The sequence below is a fragment of the Aquarana catesbeiana genome, linkage group LG10 (assembly GCF_042186555.1).
Source record: "Aquarana catesbeiana isolate 2022-GZ linkage group LG10, ASM4218655v1, whole genome shotgun sequence".
Classification (NCBI taxonomy): domain Eukaryota; kingdom Metazoa; phylum Chordata; class Amphibia; order Anura; family Ranidae; genus Aquarana; species Aquarana catesbeiana.
In genome coordinates, this window is record NC_133333.1 from 59,678,211 (window position 1) to 59,691,216 (window position 13,006).

Here is a 13,006-nt window from a genome sequence, read left to right on the forward strand (position 1 = left end):
GTGCTTTATACAGCCCCCAGTGGTAACTCTTAGGCATGACAACATTTACTTTTTTAAAGGAGACATGTCATAAGAAAATTTAAAAATTCCTTAGAAACCTACACTTGCCTTTCCCGCCGCAGGGTTTTCTGTGGTAAAAACCAACAGACCCAATCTTCACCTCTCACGGTGGGCTCCGTTACAAAACCTTCTGGAACCGGGGACCCTTGGGGAACCCACACTCCTGGACCTGTAAAACACCCCGCCAGAAAATCTTTATGGCTGAAAAAACCAAAGCTCTGGATCCCGGGGCCGGGTCTCTAAAAAGAAGCGTTACAGGCAAAACCTTGTTTCTTCCGCCACGAGGCCCGAGTACCATTCAATTCGGCCTAAAAAGACACTTTGAATAGATCCGGCTGCATAGCTGGCCCCAGCAAGGATTGCTCCAGTGGAGCTCAGCACAGCACATCTTTACTTATGACCAACACCTTAGACACTGGCGAAAAAACTGAGGTACTCCCAGTAGTGGGAAGGGTTATATAGGTAGTGGACTTCCTGTCTTAGGGTGTGCCAGTGTCCCTCACCTGAAGGTGGCCTATAATCCACACAGTAACTACTATGGCTCTGTGTCCCGTGATGTACGATAAGAAAACAAGGGAGTCCTAGAAGTGATGGTTTGCCCCCCAAAGAGCCCAGATTGCAACGTCATTGAGTCTGTGTGGGATTACATGAAGAGATATACGGATTTCAGGCAGCCTACATCCACAAAAATTCAATGGTTAGTTCTCCAAGATGTTGATGGAACAGCCTACCTGCTAAATTCCTTAAAAAACTGGGTGCAAGTATACCTAGACAAGATGGTGCTGTTTTGAAGGCAAAGGGTGGTCACGCCAAATATTGATCTGTGGATTTTTTTTCTATTTCTTACTTTCCATGTTGTTAATTGATAAAAAAAATAACTATTAACACTTCTAATTCTAAAAGCATTTTTAATTTACAGCATTTTTTACACCTGCGTATTTTTTATACCTGCGTATATATATAATATAAAACACACACACACCAGTCAGAATACCCTGGTGGAGAGAGTTCCAGATATTATACAAGTATTTACAACCTTTTATTCTTCCTTATATAAACCACAGCTAACTACTCACAGGAGGAGCTACTAGACTTTGTCCTATTTTCACCTTACTGTGCTCACTGCATACACACACAAATTTTTGGAAGCCCCTACTGAGTAGAGTCATTCCAGCAGGTTATAAAATTATTTTCTACTTATAGGACCCCTGGTCCTGTGGTATGGGGAATTCAAGAACAAGGCTGCTCCCTATTAAAAATGTATGATGCAGCGTTTAAAGAGGGCCTACTCTAACAACATCTCTCAGGAAGACAATAATTGTCCTAAATTCCAGGGCAACACAAAAATCTTATATATTGTTATTTGTTGAGACAAATTACCTTGATCAATACTGATGACAAAATCCTAGATAAGGTAATTGATAGAATATTAAACAACATTATTCCACCACTTACAGTAGGTGACCGCGATATTGTGTCAATCTCAACGCTCTTATCGGCGAGATTTGACACCTGTGAGCCCCGTCGCGGGAGCCTGGGCTGAGCTGGCTCGCTCATCGGGAAAGGAAAAATGTGTTTTTTCCTTTCGCGATGAGCGACAAGCATTGCTGACAGGTGCTTGGTATGAATCATGAGGAGAAACGCCACACCAAATTTTAAATAAAAAACCGGCATGGGTTCCCTTCCAGGAGCATACCAGGCCCTTAGGTCTGGTATGGATTTTAAGGGGAACCCCCTACGCCGAAAAAACGGTGTGGGGTCTCCCCCAAAATCCATACCAGACCCTTATCCGAGCACGCAACCCGGCAGGTCAGGAAAGGGTTTGAAACAGAAAAATCTGGATGCCGCACACCGGATAAAGTTGAAAAAATCTTCTTTATTATAAAACTTGGATCATCAAAAAATACAGGACAATAAGGCAGATAGTACAGACACATCTGACGCGTTTCGCACTCTAATTTGAGCGCTTGAGCTATGAGTAAGCGCTCAAATTAGAGTGCGAAACGCGTCAGCTGTGTCTGTACTATCTGCCTTATTGTCCTGTATTTTTTGATGATCCAAGTTTTATAATAAAGAAGATTTTTTCAACTTTATCCGGTGTGCGGCATCCAGATTTTTCTGTTTCAAACCCTGCTTCAATTTGCATTTAGCCAGCACCTGGGACTCCCCTCCTCTGAAGGATTCACTAATACACACCTGAAAGCAAGTCTTCCTGAGCGGTGATTCATTCTCTCTGTCAGGTCAGGAAAGGGAGCGGACGAGCGAGCAACCCCCTCCTGAACCGTACCAGGCCGCATGCCCTCAACATGGGGGGGGGTGCTTTGGGGCAGGGGGGCACCCTGCGGCATTGTACCGGTTTATCTGCTGTCATCTCTTCTCTACAGCCAAAGTCCAGAATTTCTACAGCTTGTTTGAACCTTCCTTCAGAAAGCAGAGGGCGGGGACACACCCCCTTGACGCAGATCACAGGAACAGAGCTGAGGCTGCCAATCAGCTACAAATCCCTCCCCTGTCACCTTTTTTCTCTTTTTTTTGGTCAGGCAAATTTGTCAGAAGCTATTCATGCAGATAGCAGAGGAACAAAGACAGAAATGACACTCAGTGCTCTTAACTGAGACACGTACACACTATACGGGTATATGCTCTGTTCATATTTCATGTAAGAGGTTTACAACTACTTTAAGGGTCAACTCCCTCAAGAACTGGTTCTGGCCAGCTCGTTAGCTGGCTCAGAAACTGGCCAGAACTGGATGCATGCCTAAATGCACAAAATAATTACTGGATATTAATATTTTGAGGTAATAACGACAGGGTAGATCCAGATAATATTTAATTGCTTCATGAGGGATCAGGAAGGAATTTTTTTCCCCCCCGAGTGAACTGGATCTTTATTGGGGTTTTTTTTTTTTTTTTTTTTGCCTAAGTCCCAGTTTACACATATGCGATGTGGGTTCCCGCATCGCATGTCACTCGCTGGTGGTTCACACTGACATCTGTGGGTGTCAATGCAAAGTTAATGACACTCCCAGATCAGTACGCAGACTGCAGTGCGAACTGTCAAAAATGGTACAAAAATCGGATCACATAGGTGTGAACACCAATACGATCCGATTACAGTGCGGACAAAAAAAGGGACCTGCACCATACAGTATGGATGAATTCACAGCGCACAGAAAATCACATGCGATGTCTCATCACACAAGTGAGAACCCAGCCTTACTCTGGATCATTTGTGGGTATAGGATTGTGTATATGGAGGTTATCTGTTTTTTTTTTTTTTTGTTTTTTTGTTTTTTTTATAGGTTGACTTAAATAGACTAGTGTTTCTTTTAAATTGGACTAACTATGGAGGGAATCCTCTTCCCTCCTCCACTTAGCACATCTTTCTTTGAACATGCTTCCAGACTGTTTACACCGCAGTTACATTTGAAAATACAAGCAATTTACAGAAAGTAGGATCAAACAACCATGCATGGGCAACAAAACGCTTAATTTTTTTCCCCCTTCAGACTGTCCCTCTTTAATTAGAACTAAATTTGTACAGGGAAGGGTGGGTGGTGAATCTTTCATTTGACTTGTGTGTGAGTTTGTGTATAATTATATATGTAACTTGAGCTTCAGCTATCAAGCTCTATAAGCAGGCTTTTCTTTAACCACCTCAATACCGGGCACTTTCACCCCTTTCCTGCCCAGGTCATTTTTTAGCTTTCAGCGCTGTCACACCTTGAATGACAATTGCCCGGTCATGCAACACTGTTCACAAATTATTTTTTTTAGCTTTTTCTTCACACAAATAGAGCTTTTATTGGTGGTATGTAATCACTGCTGGCATTTTTATTTTAAAAAAATAAATAAATAAAAAAAGAAGACCGAAAATTTTGAAAAAAAAAAAAAAAAGTTTTTCTTATTTTCTGTCAGTAAATCTTGTAACAGAGTATTTTTCTCCTTCACTGATGTGCGCTGATAAGGCTGCACTGACAGGCTGCACTCATGGGCACGGATATACCGCACTGATAGGTGGCACTGGTGAGCACTGATAAGCATCACTTATGGGCACTGATGGGTGGCACTGCTGGGGCTTTCCCGTAATCAGGGCACGGATTACCTGCCCAGGTCTCCTCTGCGAGGAGATGCCACTGATCGGCACTCCTCGCCACACAATCTGTCAGTGTGAGGCGAGGAGAACCGATTCACGACATTTCCTTATTTACATGTGACCGGCTGCGATTGATTAAAGAGCCACGGCCCTTTACAGATATTAGGGTCTCGCTGTGTCCAAGCAACACGGTGTGCCACTGCGGGCGTATGATAGCGGCCAATCTGGGGCGCCGTCATATGACGGCCTTCCAGGACGAGCGCCGCTCCGTCCCTGCGTCATATGACGGTGGGCGGGCGGCAAGCGATTAACATAGTTAAATTGGTAAAAGTAAAAAGAAGTGTCAAGTCTTACATGCCGGCTGTAAATATGAGATATTTATCTGTAAAATGTAATATATTTGTCTTTTTTTCTCTTAACCACTTTAAGACCAGGCCTCTTTTTTAGATGTGGTGTTTACAAGTTAAAAAGCATTTTTTACTAGAAAACTACTTGGAACCCCCAAACATGATGTGTGTATGGTAGAATTCCTTAACAAGACGTTGCAGACGTTAGGAGCGCGCACGTCTGAGGGGAGGGGCCTGACGTGGCGTCTGTGCAAGCTCATGGAGGGCGCCCGGTGACCAGCTAAGAGCCGAGTGGGGTGAGAGTCTGCGGAGCCCCGGCGGATGAAGGCCGTTGAGAGCTTGCGCAATAGCCTCCGGTAATACAGCGGCACAAGCGTCTCACACTGAGGAGGTAAGAGCAGGAGCCGCTGGACGGGACGAGCCGGCAGGCGGGTGGAGCTTGCGGCGAACCCTCCGGAGCCGCCGCCTGCTGCTGAATCCTTGCCATCTCTCCTATCCCTTCCTCCCTTGTTTCTCCCTGCTCCCTGGCCTGGCTGTCAACCCCCTGCTTAGCCGCTTATAAAGCGGAAGACAAATTCGGACGGGCACTGCTCAGCAAGTTACCTATACAGCACTTGAAAGTGAAAGTGAAAGGAGAGTGAGCTGGAACTCGGAAACAGCACCTAAACAAAGAGCAGGTAATATTGACTGAAAAACGAGTCAAGAAGAAAGAAAGCATCTCTCAGGTAACAGACACCCGACTGGCTTGATTCTCAAAGGTACAATACAATGGGAAAATGAATGGTACATACTCCATTCGATAAAAGATATGTGACTGGGCAATATCCGTAAAATCCGTAAATGGCATACCTCAATTAGCGCCTCCGGGGGGTTGGACTATCCCATAGCAGAGGAAAGAAGCACGTAAGCCTGAAATGGGCCTGATAAGTTTACTTACAGGTATAGACAGAGGTGTAGACGGCTCACTTCTTTGTTTTTGCACCCTGTATTGGAGATTTTGATAAATAGCTAAATACGGGACTGTCACTGGATTGAAGAGGGCTATTTTTGCAACATAGCATCAGAGGTATTGAGAAGATAGACTATTCCTAAAGCCCACTCAGGATAACTTTACATAAGGGAACCGAAACAAGAAGTATGAGAGGGAGGACACAGAGAACTAATGAACCTAAGACCCCCAGAGAAAGTTTAAACACAAGTTCAATTCAGAAGTACCTAAAAGAGAGGAGCCCCCAAGGTCCAGGAGAAGAGAAGAAACAGGAAAATTTAAAAGGGAAAAAGAAAGAGAGGACTAAACCAAAAGGGGCTCAGGGAGACAAACCCAGGGAAGGTATTGGAATTGAAATGGCACTAAATCCATCCACTTCTCAAGATCATGGCAGCATGTCCCAAATACCAACTAAACTAGAGATGATGGAAATGTTCTTGAAGCTGGAGAACTCCATCAAAAGTGAGATCACAAATGTAAGAGGAGACATGGGCCACTTGTTGGAGAGTGGAAGAAGCTGAGGAAAAAACAGGGCAGCAAGTCCAGGAGATTGGGGAGTTAAAGGCACAAGTTAAAAAACTACAATTGTACCAGAGAGAGCTTCTTTACAAGTTAGAGGACCAAGAGAATCATAACAGACGTTAAAACCTCAGGATACGAGCCCTACCAGAACAGCAAGGCGAAGACTTGGAAATAAAAATGAGAAAAATATTTAACCCAGTATTGGGAAGAAACGAAGAACACGAACTAAAGATAGATCGATTGCACAGAGTAAGGAAACCCCCGGGTCTGAAAGAAGAGACACCCCGAGATGTTATAATTAAATTTCATCTATACGAAGATAAAGCAAAAATTTGGGGCAAGTTGAGAAGAGTGCCCCAATTACAGTATGAGAGAATAAACCTCCAGGTGTTCACGGACTTATCAGCCGGAACTCTAGCGCGGAGGCGACAGCTTAAGCCCCTATTAGAACAGCTGAAGACTGCTAATATAAAAGTATAATTGGGGGTTTCCAGCCTCTATCGTAGTACAGAAGGAGGGAAGGACAATACGTTTAAAATTTGTTGAAGAGCTTACTGACTTTTGTAAAAGACTTGAGATCCCAATTCCAAATATAGTGGGTGGTCAAAAACAGCTTGGATTAACGGGGGAGGGTGGTCACTGGCAGAGAGCTTGAAGACGTATATAAGTCTACATAGGCTAGGCAGGGGGTGTACGGGGGGGGGGACGACTCCAAATAAAATAAGGGGAGTCCGGAAAGCCTGAGGGCCACCGGGGGGGGGGGATTGGGTTTACCCCTGTGGGCTCGGTCCTGTCCCCTGGCCCGCTTTGAAGGGGAGGAGGGGTCGGGGGATAGGGACAAATAGGGGCCGCGGTCAGAGTCCTACCCTAAGAATTGAGGTTCACCATAATAGACCTGAAGGTGACACCAAGACCAGAGTTGGGTCTGGGTGGGGGGTGGCGACTGGGAAAAGGGGGGAGAGGGGGGTTCGGGGAGGGAAGGTGCTCGGGGGGGACCCTCTGGAATTTCGCAAAAAAGTATAATTGTCCTGTTGAAACCCAAGTAAGGGGCTCCCAATTCAGGGAAAAATAGAAGAAGAGACAACTTTAACTTTCATGACCTACAACATAAGGGGCCTAAATACCCCCACTAAGAGATATAAGATCTTTGAAGAACTCAGACAACATGGGGCAGGGGTGGTCTTTTTACAAGAGACTCATCTGTCCCACGAATCTAATGTAAAATTGCACTCGGTTCACTTTCCAACATGGTATTATGGAGACACTATCACAAAGAGAGCCAGGGGTGTAGCGATAGGGTTTGCGAAATATATCAGATTTGAATTAGAGGATAGGCTGAAAGACCCAGAGGGCAGATTTCTCTTCCTCAGAGGCAAACTAGGTAAAATGGAGTGCACGCTGGCAAAAATATACGCCACGAACAAGAACCCGATTAAATATTTAATGGATATTATGGGAAAGCTGATGGACTTTAAGAGAGGGTATGTGATCCTGATGGGTGATATGAATTTTTGCGTGGATCCAAGTCTGGACAGTAAGTCCCGTGTGCAGGAGACAAATAACATTCAATTGAAAAGGATAAAACAAAAACTTCATGCGTGTCAATTAGTAGACATATGGAGGATTCTTAACCCTAAAAAACAAGACTTTACGTTTTTCTCTCCTGTACACGGGACGTATTCGAGGATAGATTACATCTTTGTCGAACATAGACTGATCGAGTGGGTGACACCCTCTGGTCTAGAAATATCAACATTATCGGATCACTCCCCGGTAAAAATGAATATGGTGATCCCGGGTATTATCAGACAGCCACACGCTTGGCGCCTAAACGAACAGCTTATCCAGGAAGAGGAGACCTCAGAAGTCGAAAGAAAGGAATTAGAACAATACTTTGAAAGCAACAACACAGGAGAGGTCACAGGGTCTACCTTGTGGGAGGCACACAAGGCCTACATAAGAGGGATCCTGATAAAAACAGGGTCAAGGAAAAAAAAAAAAAAAAAAGAGATCAGAGAAAATTAATAAACTAACGGAAGAGATTTATAGATTAGAGCAGGAACATAAGAATCATCAGGGTAATCACATAGAAACACTCCTAAAGTTAGTTAGGAAAAGGGATGGACTTAAAGAGCTCAAAGAACAGGAAACAACAAGAGTCTTTAATAGAATATCCAAAGAAAGATACCAGTGGGGAAATAAGGCCAGCAGAAACCTCGCCCGGATGTTGCAAAAGAAAAAATCTTGAAATTATATAGATAAAATATTAACAAAAGAAGGGGAAATGGCTCATTCTACTAAGGGAATAGCGGAGATATTTAAAAACTACCAGGATCTGTACGCGGTAGCACGCGACAGGGGTCGGACAGAAGATAAAAAGAACAAAAGGATAAAAAACTTTCTAGAACAGGCCGGTTTGCCCAAAATCCCAGAGAACAAGAGAGAAGTACTTGAGTCCCCAATAACAGGAAAGGAAATATGTAGGGCTCTCGTGGATTCGGCTAAGGGGAAGTGTTCCGGCCCGGACGGGTTCACAACGTATTATTATAAAAAGTTTGGGGATATTCTCATTCCTAGGCTATGTCAATATATGAATGGCCTGGGGGCAGATTATGAAATGAGTGAAGAGGCATTGTCCGCAACCATTACAGTCATCTTGAAGGAGGGGAAAGATGGGACGAGGTGCTCCAGCTATAGGCCCATCTCACTGCTGAATGCAAATACAAAACTGTATGCCAAAGTCCTAGCAGGTCGGATTAAAGGAGTGATGACCCTCCTGGTTCACCCAGACCAGGTGGGTTTTACGCCTGGAAGGGAGGGATGAGACAATGGCGTAAGAACACTCCTCCTTATCCAGGAGATAAATAAAAAGGGGCCCCCAGGTCTACTTCTGTCGATAGATGCTGAAAAGGCCTTCGACAGGGTAGACTGGGGGCTCATGATTCAGACTCTGGAAATAATGGGAATTGGTCCAAGAATGATCCAGTGGATCAAAACCTTATATCATAATCCTTCAGCAACCACAAGAATAAACGGTGTACTGTCTACACCGGTCAAGATGAAAAGCAGGACAAGGCAGGGATGTCCGCTATCCCCGCTCCTATTTGTGCTCTCCTTAGAACTTCTACTGGCCACGGTGCGAATAAACCCCGATATAAGCGGATTTAGGATTGGGGAGGAGGAGCATAAACTTGCAGCATACGTGGACGACGTATTGTTTTACGCCGCTAATCCACGTATCTCATTGCCTAACTTACTAAATACCTTGAAACATTACGATGAGAGCTCCAACTTCAGATTAAACCCTGTAAAGTCTGAAATTCTTAACATAAATATACGTAAGACAGAAGAATTAACTCTGAAAACGGAATTTAAATTTGCCTGGACAAGAGAACTGAATTATTTGGGAATCAAATTAGCAAATACCAGGAATAGAATTTATAGAATAAATTTTATAACACTATTGGAGGAAGTTAGAACCGAGTGCAATAGAATAGCTGGGACGCCTTTATCCTGGATTGGCCGGATAAATATCATAAAGATGGTCCTTCTACCAAAGATCTCTTACAAGTTTCAGATGTTGCCAATAGCTCTGCCTTTATTTTACTTTAAAAAATTAAAAACAATAATAATGAATACAATATGGAAACATAGAAAACCGAGAGTCTCTTATGCAGTCTTAAGACAGACAAAGGAAAGGGGAGGCTTAGCAGTTTCAGACACATACAGTTACTATAAAGCTATTGTCTTGTCAAGAGCGGTGGAATGGGCCAAGGAAAAGAACGAAAAAAGATGGGTGAAGATAGAAAAAACACAATTAGGAAAAATAATTTGGAATCCACCACACTACAACGATCGATGTAAACACACCTTCACTCACACGGAATGTTTTAAAAATTTGGGATAAAATGTACAAACAATTAAACGGGAGTTACAATTCTCCACTAATTGGTTTAAAAGATAATGAGTTTTTTGCACCAGGGGAAAAGACAATAGGAGGAAATTGGATAAAAAAAAAAACAAACAACACAGTTAAGAGACATATTAAAAAAAAGGGAAAATTCTCTCACTTTCAGAGTTAAAACACAGCAATAATTTTTTGTTGATAGACGAATGGTGGTATCTCCAGCTGTATCACGTCACCCAGAGTCTTCCCCACCCTATCAGATCAGGTGATGAGTTGACCCCTCTGGAGAAGATGATCTCCAAGCTCTACAATCTGGTGCTGAGGGTGAATGAGGTGGAGATACCGCCATACATTAAGAAATGGGCACAGAAGCTGGGGACACAGAGGGATCATATCAGTATTGGAAAAATACTGACCTTGACACATGGCTCAGCGGTAGATACTAAAACTGCGGGAAAGAACTACAAATGCTTAACGAGATGGTATGCTACGCCCGATAAAATTTCTAAATACCAAAAGGACAGATCAGCAGAGTGTTGGCGGGTTCCCGGGACTATGGCTCATATTTGGTGGTTTTCTCCCCAAATTAGAAAATATTGGAGAAAGATTATTCAGTATATAAAAGAAATCACTAAAATATAAATTAGGGAGGACCCATGGGTGGTGTTGTTCCCTGAAGTAGAGGGAGACGTGAGGCAATATAAGGACACTTTGATAACACATCTCTTAAATGTGGCCAAAAAAATTATCCCTAAGAATTGGCAAGAGGAAGAAAGCCCTCCAATATGGGATTGGATTAATGCAATCAAGGAAACTTTTAACTTGGAAAACCTAAGAACAAATTTTGATAACAATGAAGGGTTCAGAGCAAAATGGTCTGGTTGGAGGGAGTTTAAAAGATCGTGGAGTTACATCGAGGGGTTAAGATAAGAGTTTCGATTTGCGAAGTAAACGAAATAAAGTTTTCTTACAGGGCGTATACGTAGAGGTGGAGGGGGGGGGTGGGAGAGAGGAAGGGGGTAGGGGGGTGGGGTTCTTTTTTCCTGGAGGGGGCACTAAAGATGAAGATATATGGGATTATTTGTTTTTTATACTTTTATTATTGCATATGTCAAGCCACAATGATGGGACAAGAATCGGGATAGCAATGAGCTGAAAGGTTATTGAAGCTTCCCTATTAGAGTCTGCTGATGTGGAAAAAGAAAAAAAAAGCAAATAAACCCCCAAACATTATACATTTTTTTTCTAACATCCTAGAGAATAAAATGGCGGTCGTTGCAATACTTTCTGTCACACCGTATTTGCGCAGCAGTCTTGCAAGCGCACTTTAAAAAAAAAAATACACTTTTTTGAATTAAAAAAATAAGACAACAGTAAAGTTAGCCCGATTTTTTTTTTTTATATTGTGAAAGATAATGTTATGCCGAGTAAATTGATACCCAACATGTCACGCTTCAAAATTGCGCCCACTCGTGGAATGGCGACAAACTTTTACCCTTAAAAATCTCCATAGGTGAAATTTAAAAAATTCTACCGGTTGCAAGTTTTGCGTTACAGAGGAGGTCTAGGGTTAGAATTATTGCTCTCGCTCTACCGATCGCGGCCATACCTCACATGTGTGGTTTTAACACAGTTTTCATATGCGGGCGCTACTCACATATGTGTTCGCTTCTGCACGCGAGCTTGGCGGGACGGGGCGCGTTTAAATTTTTTTTTTCTTATTTTACCTTTTACTTTTTATTTTTACACTGTTTAAAAAAAAAAAAGTGTCACTTTTATTCCTATTACAAGGAATATAAACATCCCTTGTAATAGAAAAATTGCATGACAGGACCTCTTAAATATGAGATCTGGGGTCAAAAAGACCTCAGATCTCATATTTACACTAAAATGGAATTAAAAAAAGAAAAATGTCATTTAAAAAAAATAAAATGGCCCTTTAAGCCTTTAAGAGCTATGGGCGGAAGTGACGTTTTGACGTCGCTTCCGCCCTGCAGTGTCAAGGAGACAGGTGGGGGCCATCTTCCCCTCACTCGTCTCCATTTCAGCCCAGGGGACAGACGTGATCGCCTCCGCCGCTGCTGACGGCTCCGGTAAGTGGCGGAGGGCACCGGATCACGGCGGGAGGGGTCCCTCTCTCCCGCCGCAGATAAAAGTGATCTTGCAGCGAATACGCCACAGAGACCACTTTTACCTTGTACCGGTCCGCCGGCCAAACCGCCGGGGTTATGGCAGCTAGCTGCTGCCATGACAACGATATCCGTCCCCAAAGTAGGGACGTACATCGGCGTGCAGGTGGTCCGGAAGTAGTTAAACACAAAAACTTTCTTAAACCCAGAGTTAAAAAAAAACACATTCCCCAAGTAGAAGAAAAAGTACATGTGGAAAATAGCAGCTTAGACTTTAAAAGAGTACAACAGGACATAAGAAACAGAGGATGTACAAACCCATATTTTCCAATGGATCCACTCTGCAGCAGGGTAGTATAACACAGATTGTGAGCCATCATTATAGATGGGTACAGGGATGAAAAATCAAGAGTGGCAATAGGGACATCATAATACCTAAAGAAAACAATAATATATATTATGTTGGTATCAGTATAAAAAAACAAAAATTAACATCAGTCCACATTTAACTTATCTTAGTGTACACTTTTTATTTGTACTATGTAGCTCACTTTAGCTAAAATCAGCAACACTTTTTTTCACTCAAACAAAAGTAATAATACTAACATGGCGATAGCCAATAGAGAACAATAAAATGGTCACAGCCAATGCATCAAAATGTGTTAACCATTTTCACACCCTTCTAGCACAAGTATTCTTTACCAAGGGAGAGGCAAATTGTCACAGGCCTCCCCCAGTCTTTGGTGTTTGGAGTGAGGGCACCCCTGTAGGGGCAGGATTTGGGGTAGAATTGGTGGATTTTGTGTTACAATTCTTGCACCAAAAGGAAGGGCTGAATTTTGGCTTAGCATGAAGCCTGGGTATAGAGTTAAGGAGCTCTGCATTTGGAGAAGGTTGAAACCCCTGAATAAGTGGTTTTTGGAACCTTCCGCTATGGGAAAAATAGGATTTTTACGT

The 13,006-nt window shown here is 43.0% G+C and overlaps 1 protein-coding gene across 1 annotated transcript in view; it reads right to left on the reverse strand.

Moving 5' to 3' along the window:
* POLD1 (DNA polymerase delta 1, catalytic subunit) overlaps nt 1-13,006 on the reverse strand; it is a 340,630-nt gene that overhangs the window by 225,202 nt on the left and 102,422 nt on the right. The window contains exon 15 of the mRNA XM_073602248.1: nt 12,368-12,484. Within this exon, the coding sequence (XP_073458349.1) occupies nt 12,368-12,484 (117 nt within the window). The remainder of the gene's footprint in view (nt 1-12,367; nt 12,485-13,006) is intronic.